This window comes from Phalacrocorax carbo, chromosome 3 (assembly GCF_963921805.1).
Source record: "Phalacrocorax carbo chromosome 3, bPhaCar2.1, whole genome shotgun sequence".
Taxonomy (NCBI): domain Eukaryota; kingdom Metazoa; phylum Chordata; class Aves; order Suliformes; family Phalacrocoracidae; genus Phalacrocorax; species Phalacrocorax carbo.
In genome coordinates this window covers 54,657,664-54,683,538 of record NC_087515.1, presented here as the reverse complement: position 1 = coordinate 54,683,538, position 25,875 = coordinate 54,657,664, and the positions used below count along the sequence as shown (strand labels likewise).

The window sequence follows — 25,875 nt, the reverse complement described above, 5'->3', positions numbered from 1 at the left end:
GGTTGGGAGAAGTTGGTTTTGGAGAGGACAGGCAGGAATAGGTGACTGGGAGCTGGAGGTAATGTGAAAGGGTTTGCTACTGCTGATCTGCAGGGTGAAACTGGGCTGCAGCCCAAGGCTGGACATTGTGGCACCTTCACCTGCACATCACTTTGTCCGCACTGAAGGTTACCACTTCGCTGAGGGTTTTGCACATTTACTCTCTAATCTGCCACATCATCACAAATTCCACCCAGCCCACCAGAGACAGGCAAGAGCGCTGGAGCAGAGGACGTGATGAGCTGGCAACCTGCAGCAATGGTCAGTGTTTCTTTCCTGCTACTCTCTTCCTCCAGCTCTGAAGTATAAAAATGAATGCAGCTTTCTGCATGGAAAGCTTCAGTTGGGGTCATCTGTCTGGGCTGTGCCACCTCCCAACTTCTTGTGCGCCCAGCAGAGCATGGGAAGCTGAAAAAGTCCTTGACCAGTGTTAAGCACTACTTAGCAACAACTAAAACATCTTTACACTGTTTTCAGCACAAATCCAAACCATAGCCCCATACTAGCTACCATGAAGACAATTAACTCTATCCCAGCTGAAACCAGGACACACTTTAACTTTTCAAAAACTGCTTTTCTTTGCCAATAGAAAAACATTTTGTTTTTCTCACACCATGGATCTCACAACACCACCCGCCACTTGTTTCACCTCCCCTTCAAATCCACTTGTGCTGAAGACTGGCAAAGTCGTCTTTGTTGATCTCACGTAGTGACTCGCTGTCTTTACAGTCTTCACAAGTCTGAAAAACTCATCCACCTGCAGAATGTATTCCCTCGAGAGGGTCTTGTAACTAAACTCCTGGGTTTCCAACCCATCCTGCCTCTGTTTCTGCTCTCACCTTGCCCTCTCTGTCCCATCCTTTAAGGGTCTGTGAAGTGTTCTCTGAACGGCTTCTCCGAGCCTCATCTTCTTCTGTCCCCCGACACAGAGGAGACCAGGGGGCTTGCACTGCTGTTGGTGATGTTCAATGAAGCAGAAAAAGAAACGAGCCTGAATGGCAGCGAAGTAGGAAGTCTGTGTTTCACAGTGCTTGCTAGTCTGACAGGCACGTCAAAGGTGAGGAATGCTACGATGGTGACAACGATGGTGAGGTCAAGCCTCATTTGGGGGCCCTGCTGCTGAGGCCTCTTTTGGGCAGTGATGAACAAGATCAAACTGGCGAGAGCCACGAGAGGGGTAAAACTGAGGTCATTAATTACATAAGCAAAGACAATTATTGCATTGCTGCTCTCAGAGCCCTCAGCGAGCAGAGCTTGTGAGTCCTTCATTTAGTGAAATCCCCCATTCCACTGCGCAGGCAGGACAGGCTCTGAAGAAAAGCACACATGCAGGATGAGAGGGGGTCAGGCTGACTGCGCCAGTGCCATGTGGGGAACAGGACCCTCAGGCACCGTGTTGCACTGGCAGTTGTCAAAAGGAAGGGACCAGCATTGGACCCAGTGGAAAAAACGACGCCCAGTGCCAAGTCGAGATAGCTGAGACGCTCCCCTGAAACTGCAGGTGACTGCAGGTCCGTTAGTGTTGGCATGGCGGTCACATCGGCAATGGCCAGGTTTAGGACATGCGCAGTGATTTTGCTCCTCTTCATCCTAGAGCACAGGAAACAGAGGATGACACCATTCCCGCTGAATCCCAAAGTGGCGGTGGGAAGCACTTACCTGACAAACACTGCCTTCAGAAATAACATGCTGTCTTCTCAACCCTTGGATTCAGTCTTGTTAGTCTTTGCTGGGTCTATAATGAGGGACAACGGGGTGTTCGACTCTGTCATGGTGTCACCTGAACCGAGAGCTGCTTTCTCTGTCAGCCAGCGGGGGATGTTCTGCTATCAGTTTGTATTGCTGAAGCTGATGGAAAAATATCATCATCTTATTATCAAATAGTTTAAAAGTTCATAGGTATTATAATTCAAAGAGATTGCAAACATCTTAATTTCTCAAGAGTCCAATATATTAGGAACAGAATAGTCTCTGTATTTTACTTTGAACAAATTACTTCACCAAAGGAGAAATGGGTTTATCAAACACCTCAGGGTTAAAGCCGATATGCATTTTGTAGTGCATATTCTATCACAGCTGTTTTACTGAGTGATTCCCAGTTCCTGTTACAGCAGGGATACAAAGATCTCAGCTCAGGCTGGAAAAGTGGAAGGTAAAAATAGTTTCCTGCAGAGAGAAAGCTGCTCGTTGGAGAGGACTTCTGCAAAGGTTAGAAATAAAATTCTGCAAGTTATGCAAAAGGCCAAGCTCACAGTACTGAGCTGATGGCACAGGAACGATCCTCTTTTACATAGCACTGCATGCAAAGAAATAACCAGAAAAAATTAAATATGATGTGGGCCTGCTGATCATATTTTGTGGATGAGTATTAGGAATCCAGAGCCGCAAGGCAAAGAAGGATGCTGCTTCTCTTGTGGTAAAGACCCAGCAAATGTGGCCATGTTAGCAGATTATCTGTATCACAATGTGCTTCATCAGCTACTAAGTACTTTTCGTGGAAACCAATCTGATAAAATCATAACTATCATCAAAGAAAAAAATCACCACAGCTAGATAAAGTCTTGTTTATGTAACCGAAAAGTGTGCAATATTTTAGAGCACACAAAGTAATTGGTCAAAATTATTTGTGTCCCTCTGTATTAAAATTATAATGAATGTATTGTGTTAATACATAAATATACACAAGTATATATATACATAACTCACAGTATCTTGCGCCTTTTGCTGTCTAGTGTAGTTTGCTGATATTTATATAGGCTTGGAAAAAAAGTACCAAGTAAAAGTACCAAGCACAAAATACCAAGCATCTTTTACCCTGTTTATGGTAATAACACCCGATAATGTTCAATGCTTTGTGGGATGAGGGCCTACATTTTCCACAAGTCATGAGCTTCGTTGTAATTTGTCTCCAAGGATCTAACCGGGGGTGCAACACTGAGACCTCCAGTTCTGGTGTGCTGATTTCAATCGTTCTCTATATCCAGCAGAAAAGGGGAGAGCTTGTTTGTTTTATAGGCTTGCGGTCCCTGAGGCTGTGCCTCCTTGCCTCAATACGCCTGTTGTGAGGAAGGGCTGGGTACTCAGCTCTGTCACCCTGACCTTCCCTAGAGTGTCCTGGGTTATCTCCTGTCAACAAAGGCAAAGCACCACCTTATCAGCCTGCTTTCAGAGCTAACAGGGAATGCCTGGGCATTTTAAAAGTATATAAATAAGCACAAAACCCTACCATCGCTCTTTAAAAATTAGACTGTGAAAACTGGGGGGGGAAAAAAAAGATCTTAAGTTTGCGATTACGTCTTTATTGTCGTGCATTTGATCTCTGAGTTTTGAATGAAATGGCAAAAACTCTTTAGGCTGTTTAAATACTTCTTTGTATGCGCCATTAATTAAAAAGACTCAGAAAAAATTGAGTACTAGATGTCATTGATTTAAAAGAATAAGCCAACCAGTATTACAATTCAAATTACTTTTCTCCTTTCGTAAGCAAAATAGGCCAGGAGGCGTTTGCTAAGACTCTTGTTTTTTGCTTACAGTGCCCACACCTGCCATCCCCATGTCATCCTTGCTGGGGCAGAACATGATTCTTGTGGCAGCCTCACATGCTTTTTTGGCTCCCTTGAAGAAGGAACTGCAGGCACAAGGGCGTGCAGTTGCTATTGCAATTGTTTACGGCCGCTCTGGTCTCCAGGGAATCTCAGGAGATGGCTGCCTTCTTTCTCAGTCAACTCTTTTGCTTGCAAGACTTGCAAAACGAAGCAAATGGGATACTGAAGGCTCCACTGGTCATACAGGAATGGGAAGTCCGAGAAATATTAATGAACTAGATTAAAGTTAAATAAGCAGACTGTATTAGTACCAGCACTGCAGACACAGCACTCAAATCCAGAATTCCCAAGAGCAGATGCAAAGGAGAATATACTGATTTTTTTTTTTCACTAAACTGAAGTGAGATCATTAATGTGCTGAAGTAAGTGGGAATGCAGAACTAGAAGGGAGCTCTTACTTTCCAAAGCCCAATTTCTTGTTATTACATTAAAAAAACCCTCCATATTTAAGAAGTATTCCTTCCTAAAAGTTTTCAGGATTTTCTGCCCATTCTTCTCCCAGCTTGTCCAGAAACCACGGTTCTCTGACTACCAGATCAGTTTCCAGCACAGATGCACTATCATGCTAGAGTTGATATGATCTTGTCAGCCAGGCCAAGGTGCTCTGACACTTTTAGCTAATGTCTGACATAAATAACCATGTCATTTCCTATCTGGAGGGAAAAAATGTGCTTCACAGGCAGTCTTCCTCAGTTTTTCAGAACAAAAATATAAGTCAAGATTCAAGCAAGTCTCAGGCTGGGTCCTGTTCCCAGTCAAACCAAGGGGTGAGCTTTGCTGAAGGTTTTGATGGCAGCTGCTGCGGTAATGAAAATGTTTAAGATACATGCTTAAAAATAATTAATTTTATCTTGAATAATGCCAGCATGCTAATTTTTGCAGGAAATGGTTTGTGCACGTGAAGAATTGCACACATTCAGTGGCAGCCACCATGCTCATGGCGAGGGGAACCCCAGCTAATCCAGCTCACGACTTTTTCGCCAAGAGGATTAGTGATGTCCCATGGTCTGTAGATGAGCTGTGGGGGAGGAAGAGCTAAAGGCAAAGCTGAGGCAGGTCACCGCATGCGCTTGGACACGCTCCAGGGTTGACTTCGTAACTGCAGGGACAGCACAAAGCCTCCAAAAATGTAACATTTCCTCAATGCTCAGTGAATCTAAAGGGTTAAGATGAAAGAGAAGGTTTTCTTTTCTGCCTAAATTAGGAAAGTGAAGAAACTTCTGAGATTCCTTGTTTCATGTGTATGTCTGTGTCCTGGAAGACCTGTACCAAAAAAAGACTTCATGTAAACAATCGGACAAAAATAAATATTCTGTCTGAGGTAGAAGGAGCACATTGTAAGAGGGGGTGAAGGCGGCCCCTGGAGTCAGTGGGTCATTTTGGAATGAGCGTGTAGAGAGAAAAGAGCTTTTATTGCTGGTGGTATGACACCAGATGGGCATGAACCAGGATATCATTAGACTGAGTGTGGAGACCTGCTTGGTAGAAACGCAATGACAGGATGTCACAGGGAAATACTGAAGATACACACTCTCCATACTAGTTTTATTTGTGCTCTGAGGGCTCTGTCTGCACTGAAGTAAAGGAAAGGTCACATGGCTTTTTTCCTTAGAGTTTTTTTTATTTCCATCATTCTTCTCTTTTCATTTTCCCCATCTCTCGAGCCTTGTCTGGTAGGTACTTCAAGTGGTCACAAGAAGGAAGTTAACATCTCAAGGGAGAGCTGCAGAGCACATGAGTGATGAGAGAAAGGGCAGAGTGAAAAAAAAAAAAGTCAAGAAAGAGGCATAAAGGCAAAAATAAAAGCTATGGACGTTGGAGTAATATGGAGGACAAAGGAGGCATAACAGTCATTTTAGCACTGCTTATTCTTGTCCTTTTGCTTGGTCCAATTCAACACAAGGCTGAAAGTTTGAAGTCAATGCAATGGCAGAAATACTATTTTAAGGTTTGTTTGTTTTCAAATCAGCTGTCAAACAGATGATTTGGCAGCCCAGGCCTTTGCCTAGCCCCAAGAGGGCATCTCTGGCTTCTACATCCATCAGATTGTGAAGTTATCCAAGAGTAGAAGGGACCAGGGCAGAGGCCCAAAAAGGAAATGTTTCCCCTCCTTTCCCCAGAAGTGTTTCCAAATCCTCATTCGAGAGAAACAGCTTGGCTTTGGCATATGAGAAAGAAATGACCCTAGAAGGGAGGGGCCACCTGTGCCTATTCCAGAAGGACTTTGACTCTTATGCAACATTTTGTATGGAAAGAAAGGCTTTTCAGAGTACAAACATGTCATTCACCTCATGGTGATACAACAGCCGTGTATGAGAGCAATACAAGGGGCTGATCTGCTTGTGATAAAAGGGTGTAATTGAGATATGTGAGGAACAATTGAAAATATGAGTACTGGAAGATCGTGCTGGTTACCGCAGTTGGGGACTGCTCTTAGTTGTGAATTAGGGCAGAGAATGTATCTCCTATTGCATTAACATAAAGGCCTGTTCTTGGAAGCCAGAAGGTGTAATTAGGCTTACTCAATCACATGTTTCCACCGGGGAAGTCTGTTTCACCAACTGACACAAGGGGATGAATGCTTGAAAAGCCTGGCCTTGTTTTGCCTGGCACGACATGTCTTCAGGAAACCCACACCTACAGTTTAATGATCATCACAAGAAAGATTTGCATTTGCAATTATGGGGCAGACAGTGCCACCCCCTCAGCTGTTTCTTCCCAGCTGATGAAAATGAGAATACTGAAGCATTTAAGCCTTGATTGAATAAAGCACCTGAACACAGGCTTAAATTTAGGTGATGTGATTTAAGCCATGCGTGCACATTGATCTTGCCTTTCAGAAGAGTTAGTGTTTTGTATATCACACAAAGCCTTTGTGTTCAGAGGCTCCACCCTGATCCCATCCTCAGGTACACATACCAGCTTGCTTAAGTAGCTAAGAAGATGCCAGAAACCCCTGTAAAGCTAGTTAGCTGGCATCAGGAAGCACCCTATAGCCTGGGGCTCATTCCCTGTTGCTGGGCTCACAAATTCTGTACTGTTTTAACTCTACCAAAACACGATTAGGAGATGCACATGGAGACTATCACAGTGACAGGAACAAAAAATGCCTGTTTACAGGTTCTGGCCAGCATCCTCCCATATTGCCTCCTCTGTCATGGTGCCAGTCATCAAACCGATGGTCATGATCCAAGAGACACCGACTTCAGTGACTTGTCTGCCACATGAAGGATGAACACCACTGCCTCGTTGTCCTGCATGGCTCTTCTGGAGCTCCCTATCACACAGAGATCATTGCCAGCATATGGAGGAAGGAGAGGGTGAGTGCCATGACCTGCCTCATCATGACTGTTCAGGGGTATGACTGCTGGTAGGCCCTTAAGCACCAGCTTCAGAAATTTATCCACCTGCATGGTCCCCTGCACCAAGGCACCATGTGGTAGCAGGCAGGGCAGGTAGCACACACCAAGGATGCTCTGCACTGGTGCTGGACATCTGCACCTTGTCTGCAGGACCAACAGGGTTCTGTTGGCCCAGAATGGTGGTGATCTGCTGGTGGTTGACCCCTTTGAGGTAATTTCCTTGCTCTGTGCTTTTCCACTTCTGCTCCTCCCCTACTAATTCCAGTATATAATTTATCTGAAAAGGAGGGGACAGCCTATCACCCCTACAGTGCCTGTTTCAGGACTATGTCCCTCGAGTCACCTGGCAGCTCTGAAGGATGGCACTCAATCTCTAAGCAGTGTCAAAACACAGCTCTGGTTTTGGTCCTCAGCCATCACAATGTCTCAGAAACTTCCCAGTGAAAGAAAGAGATGCAGTCCTCCCAGTTATTTTATTAATCTCTTTACCTGCTTTTTTCTTCTAACTAATATGGTTTCTACACTATCAACTATATTCTAGTCTCTTACCTATTCTTCCTTCCCCCATCCTTGTCCCCAGAAAAACAACACCAGAAACCAAGCCTTAATTCACCCAGGAGAGTAGTGAGTTTAATTTTGGCAAGATATGTGTATGTGTATAAACATTATGCATATTATATACCATACAGTCATCTGGAGTATTGACACATACAGTCTGATGAGGAGGCGCTGTCTAGCTCTGTGACTGACACCTCATTATCTCTTTCCATCAATCCATACTTGGAGGAGTACTAAGGAAATAGCTTTGCTGAGAATATATCTCAGATCAGACTCTGATTTCTTTGTACCACAGCAGAACAGTCCGCATGACAGCGTAGGTGGAGAAAACTCAATCTGTTATGGGTATTAAGTGTGCCTTGAGTCACGTGTGTAAACTCTGCTCCTAAATAAGAATGTCTATTCCTATCAGTGGGAACGTGGGTGCACGTAAACCACAACAGGTATTAAAAGATTAGGCCAGGAACTGGGAGGGAAAAATATAGGACAGTGAGGGAGAGAAACAGGACAGATGATATAGAGCTGCCAACCTTTTAGCTTATTAACCTAAGTGCCTTGTGAGCAGTTACAGTGCAGTTAAGCACTTCCTTGATAGGGCTATATCCTGTGGTTTTTACTGGGACTGTGTTGGCTAGGGGGCTGGTGGCAACCTGAATATTTCTGTGCTACCCTGGTTCTCCTCTGCACAGCCAGCTCAGCCCCACTCCATCCCACCGCAGGTGCACAGGCAGACATGACTGCCCACCTGGGACATGCCCTGAAGCCCTTCCTGCAGCTGGCTCACTGTGGCCAGCAGCAGGTATTGCATGGCCAAGAGCCACACAGACATGCTGGTGTGTTGCTTATAGGGCAAGAAAAATCATGTGACCCTGACATCAAAAGATAAAGGGAAAGCACAAAAAGGAAGAAAAAACCATAGTCCTAGAAAATGTGTTCAGCAGGAAATAGAGGCAGCAATAGTCCCTGGAGCATCTAAATTCTGAGGAAAATATTTTTATTAACAAAAGACTGAGACTTCAAGTGAGCCTGCACACATTTTAGTTGCTGGAAGTCCTTGTTAAGGGTAGGGAGAATGTGGTGGTGTCTTTAACTTCTCCACCTCAGAGGAAGTAGGAACCCGACGTTTTGATGTAGGAAGAAGCAGTGGTATTTATAAAAAATACAGAACTTTAGTTTCTTTATCTCCAGCTGCAATTCAGTAGTTGTTGACTACCTAACTGGTTTTGTGTTATCTCAACTCTGCAGAGCAAATACTGTTACCAAACCAACCTACGAATATAAGAAGACAGGTCAATACTGTTTTTGGAAGCAAACACACCCAATATAGATGTTCATGCTGAAGCTTTGGCAAGATGTACCACATCACTGTGGGAGCTAGAACTCCTCAACTTGGAGTCCTCAAGAGCAGCCTTTATTCATGTGCAGGAGCCGAATTGTTACCTGGTTCACTAACACTGATTTCCATGGCTTTGTGATGACTTACCACAGCTGAGCATCTTGTCCAATTTCTGTCACAGCTATAAGGAGAAAGTTGGAAAAGGTGGAAAAATAAAAAAAGCCAAGAGCACTTGTTTTTACTGTAATAGAATTAAACTCTGTTCTTACTGTGTTAGTGAGGTTGAAGTAGTATGTGAATTCCTTGTATTTTTAATATTTATAGTATTTATTTATCGTATTTATAGTACTATGCCAGCTAAGCATCTCACAGATTTGAAGTTATCCTCCCAGTGTTCCCATGTTACTCCCATTTTGCAGAGGAGGAATTTTGATGAGGATAAAGAAGTCTGAGACAGAGTAAACACAGGCCTCATGATTTCTGCCCTCAGAATCATGTTCTACTCTTGCTACACTTTAAAAATATCCTTTTGCAGAAATCAGAATGGCTTTTTTTGATGTTTTAGGATTCTAGACCCACTCCAGGTATATATGCTTTATAGAACAGACACACAGTTCAGTGTTTTCATTCAGTGACCTGGCTTTATGCAGAAAACCTACTGCATGAGCTTATTTTGCACTTGTGTTCAAGTTAGATGACCTTGAAAAATACGAATTATCTCTGAGTCTATATTTTGTGTTTGAAGAGAGACTAGTATTAGAAGTGTTTTAAAAACAATAGAAAAACTTTACTCAAAGGAAAATGTTTGGCTACTTGAAACATGTTAAAAATTCAACATTTTGGGAAAATCCTAAAGTAGAAGGAAGTATTTCCCTTCTGAAACGATGTTTTGATGCACTGTGCTCTGGTTCATCTCTGTCAGTCAGGCTCTCAATTGGACAGCAAGAGAAAAGAGGATTGTATTACAAAGTCTTATTCCGTGGTGCACTGTGGGAGGTTCAGTCCAATAAAGGAGAAATGAGACATGAGAAAACTGGGCTACAGCTTCCCTGCAGAAGCAATGTGATATCCACAATGAAATTTTGGTTTGAAAATACTAAATTAATCCATGGGCTTTTAAACCACTTTCACAGTACAGATGGAAATTCCTTTATTAAATCCCAGCATTGTATAGCAATACACAGCTCTTTCAGTCATGTCGCCACAAAACTCTTGTTTTTTACTGCTTATTACCTAATTACATCCATACACAGTAGTTACATTTGCAAGCATCCCATTATATGACTTGTAAAGGTGTTGCGCTAAGGAATCACAGACATATCCTGGCTGAGTCCAAAGAGTGCTCAGAAAAGGCTGACAATTCCTATGTCGCCTACCTCAATGTTTTGAAGTACTGGTGCCTCCATACAGCAGTTATCATTCTTTTAAATAATTTCCCACTACAAGGGATCCTCAGCACCATAGCTATTTCTCTTGTGTGTAGCAGCAGAGTGCAGGGAGATAGGTGGACCACCAGACTTCAGCTGAAATATCATGAGTGTTCAGTGAACCCAATCAAAGAGACTAGGGTTTCACAGTAACCACCACCAAGGATTTTACTTAGCCACCTATTCATCCAGTGCAGAGAGCAAATAAAGAATAATAGCTAACTTCTGTGATAGGTTGGAAATGCATGTAGATGATGAATATGTGATACAGAATAAAAATTAAAACAGGGATAAAAAAAAGAAGACAGGCAGATTAGTACAATCATGAGTAAGGATTATTGCAGGGCAGTCTTTCTTACCAGGTCAGGCACTTCAAATAACTTAATCTGACCAGCATCTCTGTTTCAAGAAGGATTTGGATATCTGTTGAATGGAATCTCCAATAAAACCAGAGGTTGAAGGAGCGAGCAGCATGGTACCAAACCCTTCTTACATGATCTTTACCAGTAATACAAATCTATATGAGATAACTGGGTATAACCATACCATCTTATCTCAACCTAAACAAAGTAAAAGCTAAATTTACTGGCTACTTGGCACTCAAACTTTTCCTTCCAACCTTTTATGATGGAAAGCTGTGACTCATCTCTGTCACGCATCTCTCATATTTTCTAATCCCGTAACTTCTGCTTTGCACAACTAAAGCTAAAATGGTCTAAACTGTCTACACTAGTTAATCATACATGCCAAGTTATTACTTCTGTTCTTATCCTATTCTCTCCCCAGTGGTTTCCTGTATTGTCTTACACATATAAAATGAAAGTGTAGAATGAAAATACTGTTTCCTGTATTGCCTTACACTGTATAGCAGTGGTGGCCCTAATGCTTGGTAGCTGGCGGGGCTGCCAGCAGGCAGGTGCAGTGTATTTTCCCTTCTGATGTGTGATGATGCTGGTTTTGGTGCTAACGTTTGTGCCGTTGGTGATTGGCGCAAGAGGGAAATAAGACTCAAAATGATTTTAGAAAGGGTAGATTTCCGCTGGGGACAGACCCCACTGTCCTCAAGGTAAGAGCTGCCACCTGCTATGCATGTTAGAGCTAAAGGGTGGGTCTGCAGACACTTGAAGAGCCTCTCAAACCCAAGGATAGAGGAGATCTTGCATTCAGCATGGCTGAAGATAGGAGCTGTCTGATTAAGCAAGGTTTTGTGAAGGACTCACGGCGATTTCTCATGAAGAGGGGTATAGGGAACAAAACGTTGGTGAGGCTTTGCAGGGGACTGACTGCTAATGACCAAACACTTAGGTGAAGCTTAACCAAGAGTGGATCAGAGTACAGAAGGATGTGAGGCTAGTTTGTGAAGAAAGATGACAGCCGCTCTGTATTTCACTGAGGCCCAGGTTCCCCCTCCCCGTGACTTGGTGGGAGACAGGCAGAGAGCAGGAACACATACCCAATTTTCCCTCTGGTTGTGAGGTTGCACAAGTGGAGTCAGCCTGGAGTTGTCCTCCCCCCTGGCAGAAACGTGCCCGGGCAGCACGCACCGCACCCTGGCGCTGCGGAGCTGGAGCTCTGCTCCTCCTGCCGCGTGGCATCGCCCCGAGTGCCGAGCCCTGGCATGCCACCCGGAGCCGTGCAGGTGGGAAAAAAGAAGGTGTGGCTCAAGTCAGGAGTGGGAACATCTCTAGATCCTCCCGTGCTCACATGACAGTCAGCCTGTGAAGTTACATGTAAACAATTCCTCTAACCTGCCACCAGTCTGGGCAACGTGGTAATGGGCCAGACACCTCACTTTGCTTCCAGAGATTTCCAGAGCTGGGCACACCGTTTCTAGGCCTGTCTACCCCAAGCTTTCTATCTGCTATTAACTACCCTTTTCTCATCAGCCATTTCAGAGCGGAACCTAAAACACATGAATGATCCAAAAACGTCTCTGACTCTGAAGGAATAGAAAAGTAATCTGAAAATAGCTTTACCAAACTATTTTAGGGGCCTGTATGGTTCCAACAGTAACCGTAAACTGCCCATCTCTCACTAGCCTCCTTATTCTTACCTCAGATAAGGTGCTTCAAAGGTTCTCAGAGTACACCTGGTTTTCAGACCCTCTGCCACAGGCCCTAAATCCACCTTCATAAACAACATGCAGCAGGTCTTAACCACCGAGAAAAAAATATGATTAATTCACCCCTACCAACTTGAGTTGACAAAATCTCTCAGTAGGATTTCAGTATTAAGCAGTAATCCTTGCTTTTGGAGCCTGCTGTTCCATACTGTTCTCATAAAAACACAATCCTATGATTGCTATTAACAGGATTTTACAACTGGCCTTATAACAACTGAACAGCCACCAAGGAGTCTTCGGTCTAACCCTGATTCTGACATAGTCTTCTTAGTCTTTATCTTCTCTTTTCTTGAATCTTAACTCCTACCATAACCTTACTTTTAATCATGAACAGTTGATCCCTGCTGGCCTCAAAACTAGCTGGTGACATGTACTTTCACCTTGCTTTGCAGAAGCCAACAATTAATGCAGCTCTCTCACCTGTTACCTATAAAACACAATCCACAAATTACCACTCTAGGGAACTGGGTATATGCTAGGATGATGGCTGGTATGAGTAGGATAAAAGGTGTCTAACAAGTTTTGTGGTGGGTTTTGGGTTAGGGTAACCTTAACCCTAAGTCTAACTCCTACTTTAACTTTATTCTCATATCACCTATTGAGGAGTGACCATAAGTCATTCTGGCTTTTCTAGTATCTGTGAGCCTTAATGGATCTTAAGACATTTAGGACCCATACTCTTGTCCCCAGTGTGCCCCAGAGTCCTCTGTGTGCTCTCCATGGCTCCCTCAAGCCCTCTGTTTGGTCTTTGGCCATCTTACAACCCCTCAGTTTTCCAGCGTGCCCCTCAGCCCTCTGTTAGTTGTTTGAGCCCAGCTCTTCTATCCACACTCCTCTGAAACCTAAGCCCAACTCCCAACCTTTGTTTCAGCTGAATAACTATGGAATGAATTTCAGTTGTAATGTGGTAATGACTGAATGACCATCAGGAAATTTGCACTGCCTGAAAGTGCTGCCAAAGCTCATCCCTTAGGGATTTTTGTCATGCCTCATGTAAGTATATAATTAGGAGGTCTGACTCACAGGTACACAGAGGATCTTTTGTAGTTTGGCACCTTTATCAACCACATAAACCCCTCTAATTTGGTTTATATATCCTAGGTTGTTGAGTTTTGTTTAATGAATGAATTGTGAGTTCTTTGCAGGCTGCCTTCTGCTGCCAGGAATTGGAGATATAAGAACATGAAATTATTCAAGGGCTCAAAGCAGAATGATAAAAAGGTAATACTGCTAGCTTTGCACATACAGGATATTTGAAAGTATTAGTATGTTCAATTTACATCCACCGTAAGGCTGCTCTGTCCCACCAGGTTAGTGTATGAGAGAAATTTTTTAGGTTAAATTATCATTCATGTCACATCTTGCTGTATATTCAGTTTAGATTGAAATTAGCAGAGTATCTATATTGTCTGTCATGCCTTTATTTTCAACAGTAATTTCTAGTCCCAAGATCTGTTTGGGTTCCATGCTTTGTTATTGTAGTCCCCTTGTTCAATATCTGAGTAGCTAAACTGATTCAGAAATAGCCACTGCATCTCTTGGCAGCTTCTGATAAAAACACTCCAATGGTCAGCAGGCTAGGGGTCCCCCTGTGCCATTCAACCTTCCTGTTACTCCTGAATTCACCAAGGATAAGCTGTGTTTGTGATCTATTCTCCTCAAGACCAGGTTTCACTCTGCTGCCCTGGCCGTGTGGGTGATGACTGATGGTGCCCCATGGACCAGACACGAAGGAGGGGCTGTGTGCGTGTGAGAGAGAGGTGTCACAAACCATCCCCCCATGGAGCCATGGGGGCCAGGGCATCCTCAGTTTTGGATCGTGTTTGTGCAGCAGACTGAGTGGGCTATGAACCCAGGTACCCGGTCAATCTTGAAATGTTAACATGTTCCTACAATGACCCTTCTCATTACTCATATGCATATCTCATTTTATGGGAAAGGAAACAGGTGGTTTTTTTCTTTTTCATAGGTAGCTTGAAATTTTTGCTCTCATAGCTATTGAATGTAGGGTGAATTACAGCTTAAGCCAACAAAAGCAATTAGAAGTTGTTCTTATTTCACTCTGTTTCTTTCCTAACTTTATTCTGACCCTCCCTTTGGGGTCATTTATTTCTCACATTAGTTAGTAGTTTCTCCCGTTTGGGGATTTGGTACTTTTAGTGAAACATCTAAAGGAGAAGACCAAGCAAACTCTCTCCTTTTTTGGCTAAGAATGTTTGTTCTGCTAATATCTGAATATAAAAACAACCTAATACTTGGGGCAAAAGCAGGGGACATCCTCAGGGGACTTTTCAAAGAGTTTATCTGCTCCTAGGCCTGTTTGAACTTTTCAGGGGGGACTGTTTAAATCTCAAGAACAGATTTTCAGTTTGCATGGCTGTGGTTTTTTGGTAGAATAATCTCAAGATACAGTTTTTACCAAGAGGATTGGATGTATGATGCGGTTATTTTTCTTTGTTCTGTGGTTTCTTTCTTTCTATTTTCTTTGTTCTGTGAATTAGTTTTCCTTCCTTCCTCCCTTCCTTCCCTTTTTCTTTGACTTCTTCCTATTTCCTTCTCTTTCTTTTTTCTCACCTCTATCTTTTTTCTCTTTCTTTCTTTCATCTTTCAATCTCCCTCTCTGTCTTTCTTGCTTTTTTTTTTTTTTTTAATATTAAAAAATGTAAGACAAATTTACGAATTAACTTGTATTATTTTAGATGGTATTTGGTGGGACAGTTCTGAGATTTTTCCTTCTTCAGATCTTATCATCCCCAAATAGATTTCCTACTCACTTCAAGTTTGTTTGTTTAAACTACGTCTCTCGGTATTGTCGCAGCTCAGGACAACTTTCCATATACTGCCCTTCAGTTCCCACAAGAGTTAACTCCCAGGCTTTCAGCTAGATGACTTGCCAGTTACTGAGTGATGCCATTTGAAGCACAGCCTCAGATGATGAGCCTGGGGCCCTTTGCTTGGCATGCCTCAGACATTTGGAGCAATGGGAGGACTGAACACTTCTTTTTGAGGGAGTCATGATCGGAGTAACTATTTGCTCCCCCTCCTTAGCAAAGGCAAATGGTTGGAGAAGGTAACCTTCAGCATCCTCAAGGAAGTTCTTCAAGAGCTTCAGGGAAATCTGAACACACCATGGATGTATCTGGAAGAAGACCACTCTTTCCATTCTCATCTCTGAATGCTCTCATGTGGGAATGACCTTAGTAAGTCCAGAACTTTTTCCTCTTTGTTTTACTCTCCAGACAGAAATACCCCATTTATACAGGCATATGAATGAAGAACTGTCTTGAGTCTTTTAATACTGTTCTTTTTTCCCCTTTCCTATTTGTTTTAACACTTGAAGTAGATGGCTTCTCCTCTCCATTTCTCCTGTGAAGCTTTACTATACTTCCAGCAGCACAGTGTTTGAGCACCTTCCCTCAGCAGTTTTTGCAGAACACTGCTTTTGGGAGGCTTGCCACTCACTCTGGTCACTGCGTTTACTTGTTGCATTCACACTCACTTTTCTACCATGTTTCCAGCTATGTTGTTTGTTCCCTCTGACTGAGTCTCAGACAGTGGCATGGTCAACATCCAGGTGGGATGGTCATTAACATTTTTGTGCAGGTTTAAATGCCAGCAAGCCCTTCGGCTTCCCAGGTTGTTTACTGAATGCTTTTTTTTACACTGTGATATGATAATGTGTCTTGAGAAGCTGTTTTGAACCCAGGAAACCCAGGGGAGAAAATTTATGACTGGGGTGAACAGCTCTGTTTAAATAATAATTGCAAAAGTTAGACACAGTAAGACTTCTTTACTTTGCATTTGGTGTTCTTAACTGCTTGAGGATATGGGTAAATTCCCATTATGGCATGTTAATGAAAAAGGCTGCTTATATGGATGAACCAAGTCAGCTGGGCAAGCTTACTGCCAAGAGTTAATCCCTGTTAACACCAGTAAATCAGCAAGGGTCCTGAGTGTGACTCTCTGTGATCACAGGGGCAGCCAGAAAGTTAACAGGGAAGGGGGTATGAAATATTCATATGAAAATCAGCTGAAGCCAGTGCTGCTAATTCTCTGTGATGAGCTAAAAGAAGACATACATAAGGAGAATTTGTTCCATAACTCAGCAAATTAACAGTTACAACCATTACAACAATGGCAGGGAACCTGAACAACTACTTCTCCTTGTGATGGGTTGGATTTGTAATGTTTGCAGGATGTTGCAGTTGTGCTAAGGGTTCAAGTGTGTAAACATGGTTAAATTATGTTATGCTATGATAGATGACACTTAAAGCTGTCAAAAATGAATGTCTCACAACAGTGCCATTTTGCTTTCCCTCCACCTCTGTACTTGGAGGGAATACAACGCTGAGTAACTACACGTTATTTTTACTTACTTAATTAAAGCCCTTCCTGGAAAAGAGATGTTGGTTTTTTTTTTTTAAACAAAAAACTTATCAGCCAAATTCACTTGAAATATGTATGTTTAACTTAAAATTAATGTAATTAGCTTCAACAGGAGCTGAAAAGACCTGTCTGGGAACAACCTAGGCCTCTAACAAGAACCACCAATGCTATCTGTGACCACTATATCATAAAACTTTGCAATGTGACGGAGACATTGCTTATCCAAGAGCTCTTTGAGGGTATCTCTTTAGCTGTGGTTTAGCACTCATATGCTGAACCCCACAGAGAAGAAAGCTCAGGATTTCTGCTAGCATGATGGGTTTAGCAATCTTTAACATTGCCAAGAGTAGTTCCAACTGGGTTTCAGCTAGCATCAGTATACCAAAGCTGGTTTTCCTTTTGCTGAGGCTTTCAGATATGACCAGAAAATTAGGGTCCACAAAACAGAAAGAAAAAGGGGAGGGGAGGAGCACACAATGCTCACAGTATATTTTTATACATATTTACAGAAGGAAGAGCTGTGCTATCCAAACTTGAGCTTTCCCCATGGATGAGTCAAACATAACGCTTCATCCCAGCGAAGGCACAGAGAACATCTCAATGCACAGAAACATTTCTACACAGGAAAGGGTCTGGGAGATATTGACCCCACTTTGGGTAATTATGATCATCTCCTTCCTGGGTTTTTGTGAAAATGGAATTGTCCTCTGGTGCCTCTGCTTCCAGATCAAAAGAAACCCATTCACTGCGTACATCACACACCTCTCCATTGCTGACATCTCCTTACTGCTTTGTACATTTATTCTGTCCATTGAGTACATTGCTGGTTTTGGATTCGCCTATGGTTTTTACTATTACATAACCACCACACTATCTATTGTCTTCCTTCTTGGATATAATACTGGTCTCTATCTCCTGACAGCCATCAGTATTGAGAGGTGTCTGTCTATTGTTTACCCCATCTGGTACCGATGCCACCGGTCACAGCACCAATCGGCAATTGTGTGTGCAATTCTGTGGACTCTGTCTTTTCTGATGACAGTAGCCGAATACTTAACATGCAAAGATGATCCAACGAAGGACCAATTTGATGATGGCAACCATTGCCAAGCACTGCTCATCTTCACATGGATCCTGACTTTCATGATCTTCATTCCTCTAATGATTCTGTCCAGCCTGATCTTGGTTATCAGGATTCATCGTAACTCCCTGAGACCTCATTCATCAAAGCTCTACATCATCATTGTGGCCACAGTCATTGTCTTCCTCATCTTTGCCATGCCTATGAGGCTGTTGTATCTTCTGAATTACCACCACTGGTCGTCTTTGCTCAGCCAGCAGAACCATGTCACCGTTGTTCTCTCCACCGTTAACAGTAGCATCAACCCCCTTGTTTACTTCTTCGTAGGAAGCAGCAAGAAGAAGAGGTTCAAGGAGAGCCTCAAAGTGGTTCTTAGTAGAGCACTTGCGGATGGGTTGCGGCCAAGAAGCCAGGAAGTTGGCATGAGTTTGGATATAGCTGAAACAATTTTCTAAAGCTTAGGGGGGAAACTCTAGGGGCAAATAATTGGGCTTGGAAGGTTTAGTAAACCACTGCAAAACTAAAAGCATTTTTCTTCCATAGAATGAAAAAGCAGTGGTGAAATAGTACTGTTATCTTTGGTGGGTAAGCAATGGAAAAATATGGACTAGAATAAAGATAACTTTTATTTGTATTTTCTTAATTATTCAAACACATGCTACATCCTGATGTGACTATGTCAGTCAAAGATACCACAGTGGAAAAGAGACAGGCCAACAGAGAATATAAAAAAAGGACACAGAAATATGTTATAAATAGTGTGACATTTATACAAGCACTGAGCACCCATAAATGCTATTGAAGTCATCAGGGCCTGTGTGTATTTGCATTTTTAAAAGTCAAACCCACTAAATGCAGGATTTACGTTATATACTGGGATTTAGTTTCAACTGTTTCCAGCTTGTTTAAGTGCGCAAAAGAGCTGCTCCCCTGGGGGAACAGAGGAAGAAATCCACGTATGAGAGTAAGCCCCCATACATACCCACAAACATACAGTGTAGCTCTGGTCTAGCAAGACATTTAAGTATACACTAAACAGTCGAGTTCCTCTGTGGTTAAGGGGCTAACTCTTTTCAAAGTATATGTTGCATAATTTCCAGTGACATCAACATTTCTCTGGGTTCTTGGATAATTCGGTACCTGACACACAGGACTAGCTGGCAACATAGGGATGTTGTCAACTCACAGAGGGCTTTTGTGCTAATTCTAAAGGGTGGGGCTGGCTTATCCCCAAAATGCCAGTGTTCCTGTAGGTTTAGTTATTCAAGGAGTCTTTGAGAAAGTCAGTCCCAACACTTGCTGTCCCAGCTGTTTATTCAGTACTTAGCTGTTCTCTGGAGAACATATACTCCCTGTGTGGTCTTTCTGTTTTATAACAATTGATTTTGGATGAATAGAAAAAAAGAAAGGTGCCTCACACAATGCATGACTGGGGCTACACCCCAGCCACACCGTTCCAGCTGACTGCATCCTTCTGTTGTATGCCAGGGTACTGGGGCTGGTATTTTGAGGAGTTTAATTCCCAGGGCCACTTGCCCAAGTATAGCCAAGCTGCAGAGCACAGAAGAAAAGAGCAATGAGGGGATCGGGCGAGGTCAGGTTTATCACACAGACACAGAGTGTGGTGGGTCTGGGCAGTCAGAGAGCTGTGGTACTTTCAAAGAGGCATCTGGGAGATGCATTTGCTTCTGGCCCCCATGGAGCTACAAATTCAGCAGGAACCGAGACCTCCTGCCACAGGCAGAAGCAGCATCTTCAGCTTCCCGCCAAGTTTCCATTGGCACACTTAATAGCTAACTGGGGAAAGAAAAATACAACCTACCCCTCCTTTGTTGAAAGATTGCCAGTCCTGGAATAAAGAAGATGGTAGGTTAGGACTGAAGATTGGATGGGAATTCACAAAGAGGAGAGATCTCAGAAGGACAAATATTCCGTCTACGTGTGTGCCATTTTCTCCTTACATTAAAATTTTGCAGTGTGTCACTGCAGGAAAGACTCAGGAAAAGGAGGAGGTTCCTCTCATATCTTCCTAATTCCCTCACTCCATCAAAACCTTTATCTATGACAGCCCTCTATTTGTCCCAGTTTTTCTCTTTGAAACTCTAGTCCCAGGCCGGTCACCTCTATTGATTCAGGTGGTGGATGAGTGCAGTCTGCTTCTCGATTTGGGCAGTGATCTGCTGTACTGCTGGAATGAAACATCAGCAAAGCAGTTTCCCATTGCTGCTGGTGAGTGCAGGATATGGCAAGCAGGGCTGTGGACACCCTGGGAGGGTCAGGGGGAGTGAGTGTGTGGGAAGTCCACATACACTGGCGTATTTATGCATGCACCTGCGGGGGCTGGGGGACTGTCAGGGATTTTGTCAACACTGATAGATGCCATAAACTTGAATACTAGAGGAGATCTAGCCTGGAAAAAAAACTCCCAGACTCTTCTCTAAAGCCATTCCCTACCCATACCTCAAGACCCTTTACAATAATCACATGGTGAACCAGAGAGGGGCAAATCTGCAGGAAGCATGTTCAAAACATGCTTCCACTGCAACCCCACACGTAACGCAGCTCTCTCAAAGTGATTCAGGTGAGACAAGGCATATTATTTCCAGTGCTTAAACATAGCCAGATTAATATCACAGTTCTGTGTTAAGTATCACTATGGATGCAGCCAGGGCAGTAGACCTGAAGAGGCAATAACATACAGAAGGGCAATTTGAGAGCTCATGAGCTGAAAAGGTGCTCTAGGACTTTTAGCTTCTTGCCCCTTTTCACCTGCATCTGGCCATGCCCTCAAATGTTTCAGAATTTGGACAACTGTCCATAGATCAGCTCACAGAGCAGACAAAATTAACATTCATTGTGAGATGAACATCCAGGAGGATGAATAAGAGTGAAGAGCAAGTAGCTGAAAAATTACCCATGTTTCCAGTCCACAGATAAAAATATCTTAGGGATGTTCTTTCTTCTTTATCACAGTGCCTGATGACTCTTCTCTGTGCAGACAGGCTGCAGTACAAGGGGAACTGATAAGCACATTATTCCATGATTTGAAAAAACAGAAAAATCCAAGGAAAACATGACCCTTCATTTGTTGCACAACAAGAATGTGACCATCCACCAGCCTGCTTTTTAAAAAAATGATTTGCATCTGTGGGAGAGGGTGAAATAACCCTGTGTGGATCAGGCAGTGTTAATAAGCACTTTGCAGTGGTGCACAACAGGAAAGATTGCCTTGTGGGTAAAGTACTAGCCATGGAATTAAGAGATGTGGGTTCTGTTTTAATGCAGTCCTGGCAACTAACTTTTTCTGTCTCTCCCTTCCCCAACTATAAAATGAGGATTATATTATTTTGTTTCCAGTGTTGTGCCTTCACATTTACACTATAGATACCTCAAAACAGCAACTATCTCGTGGTTATCTCTTGTAATGTCCAGGGCATTAAGGAGTCAATTTTGATCTTTAGTCAAGATAAGGAATTGTTCATGGAAGAAATGCCTAGTATAGTGCTTCCTTTACTAAAACTCTCTTTACCATACTGTTCTACTTGATACTAATGAATGTTGTGGGATATAAAACTGTGGTCAGAAATGCAGAGAGGGAAGTCACCTCCCTTGGCACTACACAGAGTTTTTTTTACTCTCATAGCTATCCCCTGGGTGAAGAGGATGACATGGGGCAGGTTGCTGTATGGGTTCAGGTCCAAGATGATGCAATGAGTTTAAGCAGCAGCTTTTCTCTATAACTCACAGACTTTGTGAATGATCCTTGTGGCAGCAAGGGCAGACGGGTGAGGAAGAACATACTGCCCAGTTTACCTCTAGCCTGGAGCTTAGCTTGGGAAATCCTCTAAGGGAAGCTGAAATACTTCCCCGTTGTACTGGTTGCCAATGTAGGACAAAACCTTCCCTTGCTCCCTTTTCCTAGCATGAGACCAATCTACAAGTGCACAGCATTTCCTGGTATAATGCCTCAGGTCACTTTCTGGGAGGAGGATAGGAGGGACAGTTCAGTTGCAGGGTCCTCCAAAAAATCCGAGATAGGTCTCCAGCAAAGTCCTAGGTAGTTTCATCCTCCGGGAGCCTGTGATGCTTGGCTCTGTATGCACCTAGGAGAGACTCCTTCCCAGGTCCTGCTGCTCTGCCAGTCTCAGGGGGAGGGTGATCTACACACTGGGTTGTGTGAGCAGAAAGGTTCACTGCAAGGGATTGCATACGGCTCCTTGAGTTCCTTGTGGTGGGGTGTGCTCCCCTTTGGTACCCCCATAGGGTATCAGGGTGAGACCCAGCTGAGTGCTTACCTCTCCTCCCCCAGCACTGCCTGGTTTCCAGCAGAAAGGACAGCTGCTGCCTGCAGCCTTCAGTTAATCCTTTAGTTCAAGCAGTGGCATTCATGGCCTGCTGATATTGCTGTGATGATACTGGTCAGCAGAGGGTATTCCCAGGTGGTACCTATGTCAAGAGAAAGTAGAAAATTGATGTGAGCTTGCGTGTAGCTGCCATAATATGCAGCTGCCACGACTGTGCTTTGCTCCTTCTCTTCCTAACTCCACATAAAAGTAATTTATTAAAATCCAACACTTGGACCTTCTAGCCACCTATGTAACAAGAAGGCCAGTTTGGTTTCCATTTGGTTGCCAGGGTGCTGATGTGATGTCTACATGGAATTATTTCACTTTTCCAGCTGACTCCTACAAGCCTAAAAGATGAAGCACCAGGATCCACATTCAAAAAGAAATACTGTAGGTGCAAAACTGTGAATTCAGAGAATAGGTACTGAGATGAGGTAGCCTGCATGATTCTAATACTTCTGCCTTGCATATAATAATTCAATTTTTAATTATATGACTACAACCTTTTTTTTTTTTTTGGCCAAACTGGACTCTTGCCTCATTAAATGCACGGACTGGACCTGCTGCTGGTATAGTAAATATTTCTATAATCATTGCTTTAGATGTTTAGCTGTTCATGAAAAATGGAGGGTAGGAAAGGAGCAGGATTGGACATGGCAGTGTCCATCTGGCCTCAAATCCTACCTCCAGCAGTGGTCAAAAGCAAATGCCTACAGATGAGAAGAAATAGGGCAAATACATATCACACTTCCTTCTCATCCTCTTCAAGCCTTAAACAGTTTTCAGCTCTGAGATTTCCTGGTCCAGAAATCTTTGTATTTGGTAACTTTCAATGGATTTCTCTTCAACAAATACATCCAATGTCACTAGAGGCCATACAAGTTTTCTGTGTCTTCAACACTCTGTTTCACAGCTAATTAAATATTTCCTGAAAAAATGTCCCCCTTTAGGTTGTTTTGAGCTGCCACTTCCTAGATCTTTTAATACCACTAATTCTTGTATCGGAAAAAACATGAACAATCTGCTCCAACCAGCCTTTCTGTGCCACTTGTGATTTAACAGATCTCTGTTGCACCTCCCAACAGATATTTCCCCCTCATTTCCCTTTTTTAAAAAATATCTCCTCACTTATACGGAGCTCCCTTCTTGATGTTGAGTGCAATTGTACACAATTTGTTTTCTTCTGCAAGGATCTGAACTATTATAGTAGCTGCTGCCCAGCAATGTTTTGATAGTGGCATTTTGAACAAGGTCCTATATGCTACTTAGTCAAGTCAGGGGATGCTTTTCTCCTGACAGGCCCCTGCACCAGCTGCTCCATGGAGAGTCGTTGACTACCTGAAACAGTTGCCTTGGCCCCAGCTCTGATGTGACAGTCACTGTACCGTGGGGCAGCCCCTGCCTCGCATTACTGCCCTGAGCTCTGCCTTCACAGTGCCTTTGATCACCGCCAGCACCTTGGCTGGGCAGTCAGTGATAGAGAAAATAGAAAAAATGTATTTTTCTTATTCCAACTGGAATTTTAGTCCTTAGGTTTGAAATCTAGACTAACATGTTAGTTTGTTATAGTGATTTTTATCCTGAACTTTCTTAAATTTGCTACAATTATTCCACCACTAACACTGTCTACTTACCTTTCCTCTATAGTCTGTACCTTAGTATTTCATGGTCATCCTGAAGGATTGTTCTCAAGGGTAGGAGAACTAAATTCTTACTTGGCTTCTATCATTCTAACACCACTCAGCAAGAAGTGACACTAAGCAACTAATTTTGGTTTGTTGTTTCGTTTTGTTTTTTAGAGCTGCACACAAAGTGTGTCTGGAATAGGAGTAACTTTAAATTAAGTATTTATTTATCCCATTAAGTATTTACTTTATTACAAATATGGGCCTTGACAATTGGACATTATCGCAAATAGGTATTAATTTTAATGATAAAAGGTAACAGATTGTTGGTGTAAAGAATAAATTAAAATATTTATAGTAGCAAGTATTTTTATGTATAAAGAGTCTACAAAGATGTAAAGCTTTTAACAGCTATGTGCAGAAGAAGGAGTGAACACCCTGGTGTCACTGTTCTATCTCAGAAGAAAAAAAAATTGCTTAAATGCATTGGAGGAGGGTGTTTTATGTTCTATGTTGTCTTTCATCTATCTGGATTTATTTTTTGACTCAAAGAGTGACGTACACGTTTCAGATATAACTTTTTAATAGAAAAAAGTTCTCTTTATTACTCTAAGCTCACTGAAGATACTCAATTACATACTGCAGCAAAGTGTAATTATTTTGGTGAAAATAAATATATACAACCAACAGTTTTTGTTTTGGCTAATTCTGATAATTTTTCCCCTGTGCTTGGCCTGGAAGGGACCTGCCCCCAGCCAGGGGACAGGCTGGGCTAGTCAGACCAGTGTCGGACCAATGAACAATGTCTCTATTGCTAACCTTGGCATGGCTGAGGTCCTCTGTAAATATAGCTCTATTCCCCAACTATATTCTTTATTATCAGCTCTCTTTTGCTTCATTTATCTGTTAGAATACAGCTTTTTGAGCACAGTGCTGACCTCTGTTTCTCAGCAGCCTTCAGCATTCAGAAACTTTTATCTGTACTTTCCCCTATCTGGATTTGATGTCACCTCCCAAAGCATCGTTCAGCCACTGCGCGTGCCATCCTGTGGGTTCTCCCTTGTTTAATCCCTACAGCAGACAACTTTAAGCCTACAGCACAGCTATTTTCAGTTCTTGGGCAGTCACAGCAAAATATATGCCGTGCATCTCTCATCTTTCTATCTGTCCTGGGTTTCCTACTGTGTACTCCACTCATACTTCCCTCCAGTTTGATCTTTAGCATAAGACCTATAAAATTCTGCAGAGATCGGATGCCCCCCATGCTGTCTCCTCAGTGACTGCAGCCGTTACCTTCCTCTCTTGGCCACGCTCATGGGATCACGTACCTCCTGCCCATCATCAAACACAGTGTCAGTCTCCTCATCATTGCTTCATGTGCAGCAGCAAGAGGAAAAGATGCAGAAAATTCCTCTGAGTAGTTTAACTGAAGGCTTCAAAGATGAATTAGTGCTAGCATGACAGAAAGCAGCAGGTCCTCCTATACCTTTTTCAGAGCACATGCTCTGAGGCTCGAGTGCACATCAGAACACTGTGAAGATGAAAGTTAAGGCAAGTAATACACAGAGAAAACTATCTTCTCTTTTGTGTGGCACAACCCTTCCACCCTATTTTGGGAGAAAACAGGCATGGTATTTCCTAATATTACTTGAATTCAGCTGCTAAGGAAATAACTGCCTGGAAATATCAATATTTATCACTAGTACATTTTCCACCAGTTTTTATTCACTTCAATGGTGAAGGGTGAACTGTAAGATTTCCTTCCCCATGATAACATTCATCATATCTTTAAATTTCATGTCAGTACAGGAGAAAATGCCAGAAAACTCTTCAAGGCAGTTGTCATTCTGTGTCAATCTGATGCGTATTTCTTAGCACATTCACTATCACACTTATATGTGTTCTCTTCATTTAACTCAGGTTCTGACTGAAAAAAGGTAAGGAAGAACTGGACTACTTCCACTGACTCAGGTGGAGGTGTTACAGAT

At 42.8% G+C, this 25,875-nt stretch overlaps 1 protein-coding gene and 1 long non-coding RNA gene across 2 annotated transcripts; both read left to right on the top strand.

Annotated features, from left to right (window-relative positions):
* Window positions 1–4,533: 4,533 nt before the first annotated feature.
* Window positions 4,534–9,085, top strand: LOC135312854 (uncharacterized). Its single transcript, XR_010372474.1, has 3 exons — window positions 4,534–4,773; window positions 6,765–6,964; window positions 8,810–9,085. It is a non-coding gene; the product is annotated as an uncharacterized LOC135312854 (long non-coding RNA).
* Window positions 9,086–17,381: 8,296 nt separating this feature from the next.
* MAS1 (MAS1 proto-oncogene, G protein-coupled receptor) lies at window positions 17,382–18,644 on the top strand. Its single transcript, XM_009512472.2, has one exon. It carries the CDS (start codon window positions 17,382–17,384, stop codon window positions 18,369–18,371), a length of 990 nt encoding a protein of 329 aa, XP_009510767.1. The 3' UTR covers window positions 18,372–18,644.
* Window positions 18,645–25,875: the final 7,231 nt, after the last annotated feature.